Raw genomic sequence first — 15,000 nt, 5'->3', positions numbered from 1 at the left:
ACTACCACAACACTACCACAACACTAACCCAACACTACCCCAACACTACCACAACACTACCCAAACACTACCACAACACTACCCAAACACTACCACAACACTAACCCAACACTACCCCAACACTACCACAACACTACCCCAACACTACCCCAACACTAACCCAACACTACCACAACACTAACCCAACACTACCACAGCACTACCCCAACACTAACCCAACACTACCACAACACTACCACAACACTAACCCAACACTACCCAAACACTACCACAACACTACCCAAACACTACCACAACACTAACCCAACACTACCCCAACACTACCACAACACTACCCCAACACTACCCCAACACTAACCCAACACTACCACAACACTACCACAACACTAACCCAACACTACCCCAACACTACCCCAACACTACCCAAACACTACCCCAACACTACCCAAACACTACCACAACACTAACCCAACACTACCCCAACACTACCACAACACTACCCCAACACTAACCCAACACTACCCCAACACTAACCCAACACTAACCCAACACTACCACAACACTACCACAACACTACCACAACACTGCCCCAACACTACCCCAACACTACCACAACACTACCACAACACTACCCAAACACTAACCCAACACTAACCCAACACTACCCCAACACTAACCCAACACTACCACAACACTACCACAACACTAACCCAACACTAACCCAACACTACCACAACACTACCACAACACTACCACAACACTGCCCCAACACTACCCCAACACTACCACAACACTACCACAACACTACCCAAACACTAACCCAACACTAACCCAACACTACCACAACACTAACCCAACACTACCACAACACTACCACAACACTAACCCAACACTAACCCAACACTACCACAACACTACCACAACACTAACCCAACACTACCACAGCACTACCCCAACACCAACCCAACACTAACCCAACACTCGGTCAGTTTGTATAAACGCATCTGCGGAATAAATAACCGTATAAACGTAATAAATGTAATTCCGAAGTTTCGTTTTCCGTCCGTCTCTCAGCGGAGATCGGAGCTCATTCCTTTGCTTTCATGAAGTGCTTTAGGCGTTTGTCAATTATCATGTGAATGGAGGGAGGAATGAGCCGAAGCTTCCTGTCCTTCACAGATACGACGGTGTGTTTTTACTCACTCTGCAGACGGTACGACTATTTTTCATCAAGTTATTTTCATATCATAACACTTGCTTTACTTTATCACATGTTACAATACTGTTGAAAGACGTCCGGTGAATAAAATTAAAGAAACACACACACACACACACACACTCACTGCGTGAATGTCCTGAGCTTGCTGAGTGACGAGCGGTCCTGGGTCAACACGGGGCGGAGCTTAAGCTAAATTTGACCAGCCAATCATAAACCTGATGTGATATCATAGCTAACATTCTCTAGCTTGATTTAATTACCGAATATAAAAGCTAGCGACGCATTAAGCTAATATTATCCAGCTACCTTTTGAGATTAGCTAACAAGAACATAGCTAAGTATCTGACATTACGTACTCTAGCTAAACAATTGTATAGTGATTAAGATTTAACTTAAGCTCCACCCATTTTAGGCATTGAGATTTCATGACCTGTTTGGCAAACGTTTAACGAAGCAAATTTAAAAACGTGTTTGTTTGTTTTTTTGGGTTTTTGGCTTAAACTTTGATGTCTTGTATACGATCACAGCATCCTGAAAAAACGTCTAAAAATCTAGATGACGTTTTTTTTTTGTTTGTTTTTGTTTTTGTTTTTTTAAACGCTGTTGCTTCTGTTCATCTGTTCGCATTTCTGCTGTGTTTGGGTCTTCATCGTGTGCTTGCATTCACACTGCCGCTCAATCCGTCACATATTAAAGGCTCTTCAGTGACCACTCCACCACACACACACACACACACACACACACACACACACACACACTACACTCCATCATTCTGTGCAGCAGCCTTTGTTGCTCGCTTTCCTCTGGAGAGAGCGTACACTCTATCTACTCACACTCCCCCGTCCGAAGAGTCTGAAACCTTCACACACACACACACACACACACACACACACACACACACACACACACACACAAACTAGAGCGAAAGCGGACACACACACACACACTAGAGCGAAAGCGGACATCACAATAGCCACTGAAGTGCTACTTGAGTGCGAAGTGGATCCTTCAATCAAAAAGCCGTAATTGCCTCCACCGGCCGTACGGTCGTATCCCGAGTCCTAATTACGGTCTACGTACTGTGTGTGTGTGTGTGTGTGTGTGTGTGTGGTGAAAAAGGGGGCGGAGTCTGTTCCAAATATCTTCTCCTAAACATCTCTAAACACTTTACACTTTTATATCACCATAATTGCACAGAACAAAAGCATTTAATTCAATTACTGCACACAACCTGTTGTTTTTTTTTGTTTGTTTGTTTTTAATCGTTACTAATTTCTTGTAAGAACAAGCGCAACGATTATAATATCAAAATATCAGAACTCTTTGATGTTATTATCATAAACAGCATATTTTAACTTACAGTAAAATATGTATGAAAGTACGTTTGTAATTCTTAAACGGTTTTACTACACATCAGTAGTCTACAAATTTTTGCATAAAGTGACCAAAAGTTCTCTTTTATTTTTCCTCTTTCAAGAAAAACTTTCCGTTTCTTCTCCAAACCAGCTACAGGAATCATCCTATCAACCAGTAAATTGAATTAATGAAGGAAAAAAAGACGCTTAATTTGAAAGTCAGCTGCCGCTCCGTCTTTGATCTATTTAGGTCAGGGCTATTGCTTTGGTTGCCTAGGCAACAGGCCACGCCCCTGACAGCAACAGCAGTTTCAGAGTCATTGAAGCTGACAAAATAGGTGTTTAAAACACCACAGCATTGATGAATTCTTGGATTCTGATTGGTCAGAAGGTGTTGATTTGTTTCGTGTAACGGCAGCAAATCAGGTTTATGTTAATATTAATGCGCTCTTTCTAATACTTCATCGTTTCTATAGTAACAGCTCATTCACAGGGACTTGGACAGCAGACGCTCCACATTAACGCATGTTAACGAAATGTGTTTATTTAGCATTTATGGAAGGAGTCTCCAGTGTCAGTGTCGCTGAGACGTTTGCGCTTCTTTGTGGTTTCTCTGTAACTTGTGTTTCTTAACTTTAAGAAAAAAATAAAAGAGGCTGGTGAGGGAACGTAAGTGAGAACAGGAACTAACCTGTTTCTCAGGACATGCAATGTAACTATAAATGGATAAAAAGTATGTCGTCCTTTAATAAATACAATTTTGTGATCGTCAGCAAATTGCTGCTGCGTAAGCGGAATAAAACACTCAGAGACGCACCGTTATAGGAAAGTAACAGTAACAGTAACTCTGCTACACTGATTATTTTACTAAAACTGCACGACACACGGAGGTTTTTATTCCTTACTGCTGAAAGCCACAGACTTTCTTTTACTCTGCCTTTGGAAAAAGTCTCTAATTCCAGGGACTTTAAATGACTTTTTGTTTCCGTGCCGCAGTGAAAAGCTCCATCGCTCGGCCGGTTTCAATGCCGTCGCTCTCACGTTACTCTCAAACGGCGTAGTCACAGAGTCACGCACCGCTGGAGGTCTGGAGCGCAACGGCTTTGGGTTTCTGACCCCCTGCATCCACCTGCTGATACAGAGAACCTTCTGGAACGGCAAAGAAATGTAGTACAGCCTTCTGAGAGAAACAAGAGGAAGAAGAATATAAACGTAATATTATGGTGATGTTGTCATGACAGGAAAGCTGATGAGAATAAAGAGAAAGAGACGCTAATATAATAATAATAATAATAATAATAATAATAATAGTAATAGTAATAATAATAATAATAATAATATGGCTTTGTGGTTTTTCACAATAGTCTAAAAATATCCTGGTTTAAAAACACACAAGCTGCTGGTGGTGACAATTTAAAGGAAAAAAATGTATTGCGAATTCTTTGCACGTTCTTGAAAAAAAAAAAAAAAAAGATCAAATTGTTCTTCTTTCTTCGAAAGATTTTTGAGAAAATGCTGTCAGTGTTTTATCACGTTGTGGTTATAATTTCTGAGGTTAGCGTTAACGTCCCACGCGGTTCTGTGTCAGTGTGCGTTTACGCCGTCTGTATGAGAGACTCAGTCGTTCGCCCGCTTCAGCTCAGCGTCCAGTTCCTCCCAGTTCCTCCCAGTTCCTCCCAGTTCCTCCTTTGACCTCTTGATTATCGAGCGTATCGTGTGTTCACCTCCCCGTGTCCACACTTCCGTAAGACCTGTTCCAGACCGTCACGCAGATCAGCAATCTTCTGTAGAGTTCAAACATCGGAGCGTTGTGTAATCTTCCGAAGAGCTCTGAGGTGGTTTAACTCTATTAAGAGTTCTGGAGATATGAAGTGTTGGAGAGATGCAGCATCTTCTGAAGAGTTCCAGAATTCCCAGAAGTTCCAGATTGCCACAGAGTCCTACAGTCTTCCAGAATCGTTTTTATTCCAGAATTCCAGAATGTCAGAGACTTGTAAAATTTGAACAATTCTAGAATTCTGATAAGTTCCAGGATGTCAGAGAGAGAGAGAGAGAGAGAGCTCTGGAATCTTCAGAAACTCTTTAAACCTTCTAGGAGTTCTAGATTTCTGAAGAGTTCTACAATGTTTAATCTTTTAAGAGTTCTAGAGCTCTAGACGCTTTTAATCTTCTTGAATTGTTCTGGAAATGTGAAGTTAAACTGAAAAACCGTGAGATGACACATCTGTTCTCGAGCCTCTGAGCTTAAACATCATTCGAGTTGGCCGTGTGTGTGTGTGTGTGTGTGTGTGAGTGTGTGTGAGTGTGTGAGTGTGTGTGTGTGTGTGTGATTAGTGTCCACTCAGCGTGTTAATGACAGAGCGCTGTGTGCCAGGCTGCTGTGTACACAGTGTTTATTCAGTGCAGCAGAGGGGACACACTGTTCACCTGGGGGTCTCTTTATCAACAACACACACACACACACACACAGACACACACACACACACACACACACACACACACACACAGTACTCCTCGCCTGACTCTGACCAGGTGAAAGAGCGTTTTCAGTTTATACAAACGGGTTTAAAGCTCCTGCGCTTGTTCAGTTTCAGAAGCTTTATTTATCTCCTTCTTCAAACGAGACGCTCCTGAGCCTCTTGTTTGGTCTACAGTGGCTTTTACGTCTAGCTTTAGAGCCGTGTGTGTGAGTGTGTGTGTGTGTGTGTGTGTGGGCTTCAGTCTGACATCGTGACAGAACTGAAGTGTGTGTATATGTATATGTTTATATTTGTAATGTATAAAGTGAACAAGGATTCGTCTCAGTACTTTGACTGATTGATTGAGGTTAAAGGTCAGCGCTATGTGCAGGCGTTTTCCCTGACTCTGTAAACATCTTCCCGATCAAAGCGGGTTCCTCTCGTGCTCTTCTCGTCCGCGGCGCCAGCAGAACCCGGAGAACGGCTCTCATCTCAGCCATTTAAAAATACGTAGTGATGACTTTCCTGCCATTGTTGTCTTTCCTCCAGTAAACAGCACTGAGTTTTCCTCCTCCCTGTGGCATGCAGAGCAACACACACACACACACACACACACACACACACACACGCACACAAACTGTGTTACACCGAACACACACCCGAGCCGAGTGTGAGAATCTCACGACGTTTTTCTCTGCTGTCTCGGGGTCACGATGTCGTAATCATCTCCAGATTTCCTCACAGGGAAGCAATCGCAAGCAGGTCTTCCTGAGTCGAGTAACTGATTCACGAGTCACTTTTGTAGCGTTTATAAAACGCTAAATGCTAAAGCTAGCTCATCACTGAAGTCATCACTGAAGGAGTCAAGGTGAGTCGACTCCGATTCGTCACTTTGAGAGTCGAAGGTGAGTCGAGTCAGAGTCATCACTGAAAGAGTCAAGGTGAGTCGACTCTGATTCGTTACTTTGAGAGTCAAAGTGAGTCGACTCTGATTCGTTACTTTGAGAGTCAAGGTGAGTCGACTCTGATTCGTTACTTTGACAGTCAAGGTGAGTCGAGTCAGAGTCATCACTGAAAGAGTCAAGGTGAGTTGACTCTGATTCGTCACTTTGACAGTCAAAGTGAGTCGACTCCGATTCGTCACTTTGAGAGTCAAAGTGAGTCGACTCTGATTCGTCACTTTGACAGTCAAGGTGAGTCGAGTCAGAGTCATCACTGAAAGAGTCAAGGTGAGTCGACTCCGATTCGTCACTTTGAGAGTCAAAGTGAGTCGACTCTGATTTGTTACTTTGAGGGTCAAGGTGAGTCGACTCTGATTCGTTACTTTGAGGGTCAAGGTGAACCAGCTTCCTTAAAACACTTGTATGAACTCAACCTTTGGCTCATTGTCAGAGTCGGGGTCAGAGGTCACGGCCCGGGCAGCAGAAAATCCCGGAAAAAGTCAGACTTTCCACTCTCGCTGTGTTATTGTCCAGACCATGACGTCACCTGACAGGTGTTTCCTCTGACATGCGCTAAGTGTACGGGACGTGGCCTGCGACCTCCTGACATCCTACCATATGTGTGTGTGTGTGTGTGTGTGTGTGTGTGGGCGCGTGTGTGTACATATATGCGACCCGCTTGTCTCACAGGAGGGATCGGAAAGTCAATGCCACTCTCGTTCACCAACGCCAAAACAAACAGAAGGATGTAGCGAGTTTCTTTTGATTTTTATTTACAATAATACACTCGTCTGTCACATCGTTTAGTCTCCATTTTTTCACAGTTCCACACTGACGAGCGTCGTTCACATTTCGTTTGTTTCAATCTTGTTACTACCAGAGTTAAAATTTTACGCTAAGAAAAAAAATAACTTACATATGAAAAGCTAAAAAAAAAATATTAACTTTAATGTTACAAACAGTTGAGCTAGTTTTTTTTTTAAAGCATTTTAATAAGAAATGAAATTCTCAGTGTTTCATTTTCAGTTTGTTTTTAATTAATCTCGTTAGTGGTAAAAATTTGAGGAAGGGATGTGCAGATGTTTTAAGTGAACATACTCTATTTTTTTACGCTAGCTAGCTGATGCTGGATTAAAAACTAAAACCTCCATTTGTTTTTAACTTTTAATCAGCCAATCAAATTCCAGCAATTAAAACCAAAGCCCCGCCCACTGGAATACGCCGTTTCACTTGGAAATACGTCACTGAAGAAAAAGGCATCCGAATTTCTGTCCAGTTGTGATGTAAAGGTGACGTTAGCTGTTTATAATTGTGTGTGTGTGTGTGTGTGTGTGTGTGTGTTAGGACTCGGAGTCATTAGACAGCTGTATCCAGAGCACTCTGTCGTCAGTTTACGCTCCGTTCAGGGCGACGGCGTCCACGGTGCTGCTGCAGCTCTTCAGCGTGGTGGAGCGTCAGTACGGCGGAGACGGCCTGCGCTGCCTCATCGACTTCCTCCTGCCTGCCAAGAAGATCTTACACACCATCCAGAGAGAGAGCTGCGTGAGTACACACACACACACACACACACACACACACACGTTCAGTGAAATCAATATCAGTGTTTCGGAGCTTTTCGTACCTGTCCCTTCATGTTATGGACATGGATACTGCAATATATCTGGAAACTTCTGGAGAAATCGATCATAATCTTCACAATCGTTTAGTTAAATGCTCTCTAGAACGTACATGCCCCGCCCCCCGGGGGCGTGTCTTGCTCTACAGTTAGCAGTAAACATGGTTTGTTGTTGTGTTTTTGGCTGTGGACACTATTCCCTTTTCCAACTGAGAGTAAATGTTTGGAGTTTACTCATTTGGAAGAGGGCGGAGTTTGTGCGGTCATGTGACTTTTCAGAGGCGCGTTCTACCAACTTACAGGAACGTCGCTATCTCAGACTGAAAGAAATGAATTCCATCTTTATACGCCGTCTCTATCAGTAAGAGTCAGTGATATCACATAATCCACCACTATGACGCGGTGATAACTCCGCCCCTTTCCCGTCCCCGTCCCCGCCCCCTTCCCCACCCCTTCTCTGCCCCCTTGTTATAAACTCGTTGCTGTTCTTCATATTTAGCTAGCACGCTAAGGTTTGTTTAGAGTGGGCGGGGGGCGCGGCAGATCTCGAACGCCATTGGCTGCCGTGGAAATCAGTCTAGCACCTCAATACGACGTCGCTCAGACTTCCTGTTTGAGAAGGAAATACGTCAACGTACAGAGTCGAATCGCATCTCTCGAGACGTTTCATGGAGACTTTAATGTCTTTTGTCTGAATTATGAGCTTCATTAAGAACATTCAGTTCCATTCGTGTAATAGAAGTAAATAATATAAATACATAAATACACTTACGATGACTGGCGGACATTTTGTAGATGTCTGCGATGAATGTGCTCTTAAGACAAAATAATGTCTAATATAAATTTTTTTTAAAAAATCACAGATCCTACAGTCTCAAAAAGTCGTGGTTAATTACATCATCTTCTCTCCTGTATCATCTTACAGGTTACGAATGTCTTACGAAGCCCTTCAGATAAAGTGTTACCTCCTTATTCATACTTTAAAATGGAAGTTTGTTGAGGAAAAAGACTTACAGAACGTCGTATTGAAATGAAAAGCAGGGAGTCATTCAGATGGTGCAAGGAGTGAAGTTGTGTTGTGGGCGTGGCCGAGGTTTCTGTAACTGCGTGTTGCAAGATTGTTGTTTGTTTTTGTGTTAAAGACTCAGCAGACTGTGACCGGGAGGCGTAATCCTGAACAATTAGGAGATTTAGGAAACCTCTAAATGTAGCTTCAATTCCTTATCACAAAAGTACAAGTTTATTTACGTGTTTATTTGGTACGTTAATTTGGCAGTTATTCATTTATTACTTTAGTTATGACCGTTAATCGTCTTTCTTTTCTATAGTGCTGCTCTGTCTTTCTCTCTTTCTCGTCCCTCATAATCTTTCTTACGGCGCTTACGGTACCAGACGTGACTGATGTCTCAGATTAAATGATCTCAGCTGTCAGAAAGTAAGAAACACAAACCAAAACAAAACATACGGAGACAGAGAGAAATGTCGAAACCTTACAGGAGCGCTCTTTCTCAAGTTTTAGAGTGATACTTTAATGGTAAACTACTTGCAACTTTCTGGATTAAAGGTATAAAAGTGCACACCTGAGGGTTTAGTACCTGTGTATCCCTCCGATGGTTGAGGTGTTTTATAAACGATATGTGTAGGTGTTTTGTAAGTGAGAAAAAAATAACCCGCTTTTCTGTTTTTCCGTCCCTCAGCTGCGATTTAAAGGCCTGCTGTTGTATCACGAGGGCTGGCCGCTGTGCATCCACGAGAAGGTGGTCGTGCAGCTCGCTCCTTTGCACAAAGTGCGCCTGAGGCAGGGCGACTTCTACCTGCAGCTGGTGCCTCTGGGCCGCAAGGCCGCCAAGCTGGTGATAAAATGCCTGGCACGGAGCGGACGCGCGCTGGCCGAGATCACCGTGCCTGAGGGAATGTACCCCCGAGTCTTCACCGCCGACTTCCTGCAGGATGTGACACGCGAACGGAACCTGCAACCCCTCCAGAACTGCCTGCTGAGCGCCGGCGCTGCCGTGTACCGAACCCCCTGGAGGAACGTTGTGAACCCTGTGTGTGTGAGAAACGCCAACGAGGGCATCATGCAGCCGGGAGCGCTGAGCATCGGCCACCTCGGGACCTGCAGCACCCACGGATCCACGGGGACGTTGGACAGCCGGAGGAGCTCCAGAGACTCGCTGTGCTCTCAGGGCGCCGATTCCACCGTGTCCGAACCGCTCCTGAGGCGCAGAACCAGCGAAAGCGACACGTACACAAACGCTGCCACGTTGCCCGCAGAGGAAAAAGCCCCGAGCCCCGGCACGGATGTAGAGGGCGGGAGCAGGAGAGGAGGAAATACCAAGTGCCTCTCCTTCAGCACGGATCTCAGCACGCCGAGACGGCGCCAATCCAGAGACTCGGCTACTTTCGAGACGCGACGACTGTTTCGCAAGTCGTACATGGAAGCGTTACAGAACCCCATGAATCTCGGCTCAAGCTCCGAGTCGGTCCCAGAGGAAGGCAGCGAGCCAGCGGTTGAGGTCGAGACCAGGCCGAGATGTGACTCGGACACGCACTCGGCGAGGCAGGGATCCCTGCAGCGCCGCCTCTCGCCCCTCCTCCCGCTGCAGCGCAGCATCAGGTCCGAGAGGCGCTCCAAGTCTCTGGAACGGTCTGGAAAAGGCGCGGTCAAAGGTCACCGAACGCGCTCGTCCTCGGGCGGAGGATCTCCCAAGAAGCTGATGAACGGCTGCGCGATACGCTTCGGCAGACTCGACCTCGAGGTGGCGTTTTACAGCGCCGAGAGACGCGGCAGCAAAGGAGACTCAGGTAGATACTGCGTTTCTCAGAAATATTACACAAAGTATTAAAGAAATAAAGCACAACGAGGACACCGATATTTAACGCTAATGCTAATAATAATAATAATAACGCGTAGTGAGATTATTGGCGCAGCAAATGAGATTTGAATAAATTCTGACGCTCTATTTAGAATATTGAATAGAAATGGACGATGTTACGTGTAACTACTATGTGGAATCCAGTAGACAGTTTTTGAAAGAAATAGCTAAATCCTTAGCTACAGCGTATTTAACTCTTTTTACCAGAGGCCAAAAAATGGAGTTTCCGCCTGTTTTGTAGGTGTTCAGCCCTGAATTTATTTATGTCACACTCCACAGTAGTGGTTAAATGCTGTTATGAAAGTATACATTCAGGGCTTTAAGAAAGGGTTAATCTTCGCAAGCGTATACGAAATCTCATAGTCTCTACGGTTTCGTTTTGACGACAAAATCTCCGTATGACATCCGTCTGAACCGCAGTGTAAGTCAGACAAACATTGTCTTCGATTTTTATATTTTAATAATCACAGATTTCTGGGAAGCCCTGAATAAATCTCATGTTGTAATAAGAAGTTATAGAGCACCTGCTGTGTGTGAAGGAGTGTATAGAGCGTATTAAACCGCTCATTAAGGTGTGTCTGCGTTACCAGATGTCCCGTTTCTCATCGCTGTAGCCTCAGGCTCTGAAAACTCGCTCTCAGGTTCCATGACACGGCGTAGTGTGTAATTATAAACAGCAGTGTGTTCTGACTAACACACCACTCGCTTTCTTACACACTGCCACTGTGTGAGTGTGTGTGTGTGTGTGTGTGTGGAGATCACACACACACACACACACAAACGTTTTTCTTTCCTACACCTACATCTGTGTTGATGTTCAGGCGAGAGCTCAGTGAGTGAGTCGCTGAGGAAACACACTATTTCTTTTTCCTGCTAGTGATGGTGGAGAAATCGAGGGCGTCTGTTTGGCTCGCTGTCTGATATGATGAAGGAAACCCAAACCAGTGGGTGGGACGATATATCAGAGTCAGGGCGATATATCAGAGTATCAGAGTCAGGGCGATATATCAGAGTATCAGAGTCAGGGCGATATATCAGAGTCAGGACGATATATCAGAGTATCAGAGTCAGGACGATATATATATCAGAGTCAGGGCGATATATCAGAGTATCAGAGTCAGGACGATATATCAGAGTCAGGACGATATATCAGAGTCAGGACGATATATCAGAGTCAGGACAGTATAACAGAGTTAGGACGATATATATATCAAAGTCAGGACGATATATCAGAGTCAGGACGATATATCAGAGTCAGGACAGTATATCAGAGTCAGGACAGTATATCAGAGTTAGGACGATATATCAGAGTCAGGATGATATATCAGAGTCAGGACGATATATCAGAGTTAGGACGATATATATATCAGAGTCAGGACGATATATCAGAGTTAGGACGATATATCAGAGTCAGGGCGATATATCAGAGTCAGGCCGATATATCAAAGTCAGGACGATATATCAGAGTCAGGGCGATATATCAGAGTCAGGGCGATATATCAGAGTCAGGGCGATATATCAGAGTCAGGACGATATATCAAAGTCAGGACGATATATCAGAGTCAGGACGATATATCAGAGTCAGGACAGTATATCAGTGTCAGAGTCAGGATGATATCAGTTTCAGAGTCAGTCATACATTTTAGTATATTATTTTATTTCACAGGCTTCTTTCTAGTTTTAGTTTCTGTTAATGAAATTTTCCATCACACACAAACACACACGCACACACACACACACACACACACACACACACACACTGTAACCAGTGGCTCAGGTGAATCCCCCCGGAGTCCCCCCCCCCCCTCCCCTTTGTAAACTCCAGAGATTTTCCCACAGAGTCAGAAGGATCAGGTGACTCAGCTGTGAGAGGCTCAGTGCGCTATCGATGCCTGTTCTGCCACCATCACGGCCGTTTCGCTCATAATGACCGCCTTTGTGCTGTGGTCAGTTAGGTGGGGGTGCAGAGAAAAACTTCTTACACACACACACACACACACACACTCCTTATGTAAGATCTCTTCTATCTGAAATCCAATCATCATTAAAGTCTCGTTTCTCCACCAGGTAGACAACGAGATCCGAAATATCGTCCTAGTTCCTATAATCTACCAGGTGCATTATGGGAGCACTGGATCTCCCGATACGGCGGGAGAATCTGAAATATATAATATCAATGTCATGATGCTTTTCTAGCGTGACACAGATGATATCAGTCCGTGCTCCTGCTGCATCACAGAGGAAAGCGCTGTCTGCCCTCTTCCGCATACCTGAGCTCACAGACGCACACGATTGGTTAGTGTCTCTGTGATTGACAGGGGAGACAGAGTTTGCCCCTCCCACTCAAAGAGCTTGGCCAGTTTTGCCTTTTTTGCTTGCAAACCTTTATATCACGATACATATCACGTATCGTAGAAATGTTTTCAAGTATCATGATATGATATTTTTAAGATATCGCCCGCTCCTATCTCCCAGGCTACATCAGCTGGACGCTAACATATTGCAGTGCATTGTGGGATTTCAGGAATGTGCTGAATTATGATTATAAAATGCCAAAGCACCCTAATCAATGCACTAGATAACCAACATAGTGTCTGTCTCAGGATAACAATATGAGCCTCATCTATCAAACTGAATAAGAGCAGATTTATTCGTAAATCATTCGTACAAGAAACGTAGTGTTCGTGAAAATCCCATAAATTCAGAAAAACGTTCGTATCCTACTCGTGCTCCTGAGTGTGTGTAAATTTACACATAAGACGACTCACTGATGTAAACCTCAACTTCAGATCCTATAATCTGCAGGGATTACTGCACTTTTCTCTCTGGAATATTCTGTGGAGTTTAAACTGTTTGTGTTTATGACGTTCGCAGCGTTCAGCAGACGCTTTTATCCAGAGCGACTGATAGAAGAGCTTTAGAGTCTCAATCAGAAACACGTCCTCATGCTAGTTCACTCGCTCAGGGACTCAGAGCTCCATCCACAACATTTACTCAAAACCAGCCGCTTTATTTTACTGGCTTTAATTAAAGAATATAAAAAATAAAAAAGTGAGCCGACTCAAACCCATAAATTAAGACAAATAAAATTGATAATTCAGTTATGATAAAAGAAACGGCGGAGTATAAAGGAGGACGAGCCGCTCTGTCTGCGCAGAGCCGTAAGCCGTAAACAAACCGATGGAAGATTTAGAGCTCGCTTATTATTATTAATATTATATATTATTAAATATTTTATTAGCGTAGAAGTGAGAGTCAGAATAACTTCCGCTTCTGTCTTTCAGGCTTCACCCTGATTGTTCATTTCGTGCTCCTAGCTCTCTGTGCACTTCACCTTTTATGGAGTTTTGTGGGCGTCGCTAAGTGCAAATGAGGTGCGTCAGGAATGTACTTTGCACTTTACCGGTAATAAACATACGCACAAGAGAACGAAGAAAATCATCTTTCCAAAGCTTTTGTAAATCTGGCAGAAGGTTTTAGATCTGTTTGGCTCACGCAAACATTTAAAAGCAACTTTTTAAATTTAAATTTAGTATTTAGCAAACTAAATACTGATAAACGAGGCCCAGTGTCTGTTAAATATCATGACGTATTGTAAAGACTATGTTCCGCACACGATTATTCACAAATGGACAGAATGACGCTGCGTGACTTCAAGCCTTTGCTCTTATTGGCTGCTTGTGTTAAGGGACGAGTTTCTGAACTCGACTCTTGGGGAGTTTCGGGGCTTTTTGACCCTCGTGTCTCGGCTTGTGTGTGAAAGCGGAGGCGTTTAGGAAGTGCATCAGTAGCAGCGCTGCGTCTCAGACAGGAAGCAGCGCCGGGGAAAGACAATAGAGGCGACAGTGAGGGGACTGAGAGCTGAACCGCAGGGAGAGCTCATATACGATCATACACAAACTTTCTCTCTGTGGCCCCTTTTTCTCCTCCTCTTTCTACATTTCCGTCACTCATCGCTCTCTAAAATAAGCTTCTTTTAAAAGCAGATGCTGAGATAAACCTCTAAATGCAGGGATTCTTTCATTTAAAAAAAAAACAAATCTAAACCTGATGACTGAGGAGCACAGAATTAACATTTGTTTCTCACTACAGGGTGATTTCATGATTTAATATTTATATCTCAGGTATTTTTTTTATATTTAAATAAAATTTTTAAAAATCTGGTCAGAAGCAGCTGAAAAATTTGTCCTGAATCTATTTTTTATTGATTAAAAATTTATGAGAATTATTAGAATTTATTATTTGTCTATCCTTGTAGGCATAAACTAAAAATATCTTCAAGCTCATATGTTTCGTATATTTTATATTTGCTTCACTGGTAGTTTGATATCAAACCTAAATATCACGATACTTGTGATGTCGTGTATCGGAGAAATGTCTCTGAGTGTTGTTGTTTTTTTTTTGTTTTTTTTTATTTTTGAATGTTAGAAGTGTTCAGAAATAAACATCGCCGACTGCGATTTTTTTTTAATCTGATGGTTTGTTTGGGTTTAACTTTCTCCAAAATCACTCATTTGTACCTTTACTGGAATTTG

The 15,000-nt window shown here is 43.5% G+C and overlaps 1 protein-coding gene across 2 annotated transcripts in view; it reads left to right on the top strand.

The window, feature by feature from the left end:
* Positions 1 to 15,000, top strand: part of zgc:158766 (uncharacterized protein LOC100009641 homolog) — a 67,397-nt gene that overhangs the window by 25,476 nt on the left and 26,921 nt on the right. For both annotated transcript variants that reach the window (XM_053227877.1, XM_053227878.1), the window contains exons 2-3: positions 7,319 to 7,516; positions 9,287 to 10,394. In XM_053227877.1, coding sequence (XP_053083852.1) covers positions 7,319 to 7,516; positions 9,287 to 10,394 — 1,306 coding nt within the window. The remainder of the gene's footprint in view (positions 1 to 7,318; positions 7,517 to 9,286; positions 10,395 to 15,000) is intronic.

Source organism: Pangasianodon hypophthalmus, chromosome 22 (assembly GCF_027358585.1).
Source record: "Pangasianodon hypophthalmus isolate fPanHyp1 chromosome 22, fPanHyp1.pri, whole genome shotgun sequence".
In the NCBI taxonomy this organism is placed as follows: domain Eukaryota; kingdom Metazoa; phylum Chordata; class Actinopteri; order Siluriformes; family Pangasiidae; genus Pangasianodon; species Pangasianodon hypophthalmus.
The sequence above is the reverse complement of the archived record's forward strand: the minus strand, read 5'-3'. Positions and strand labels throughout refer to the sequence as shown.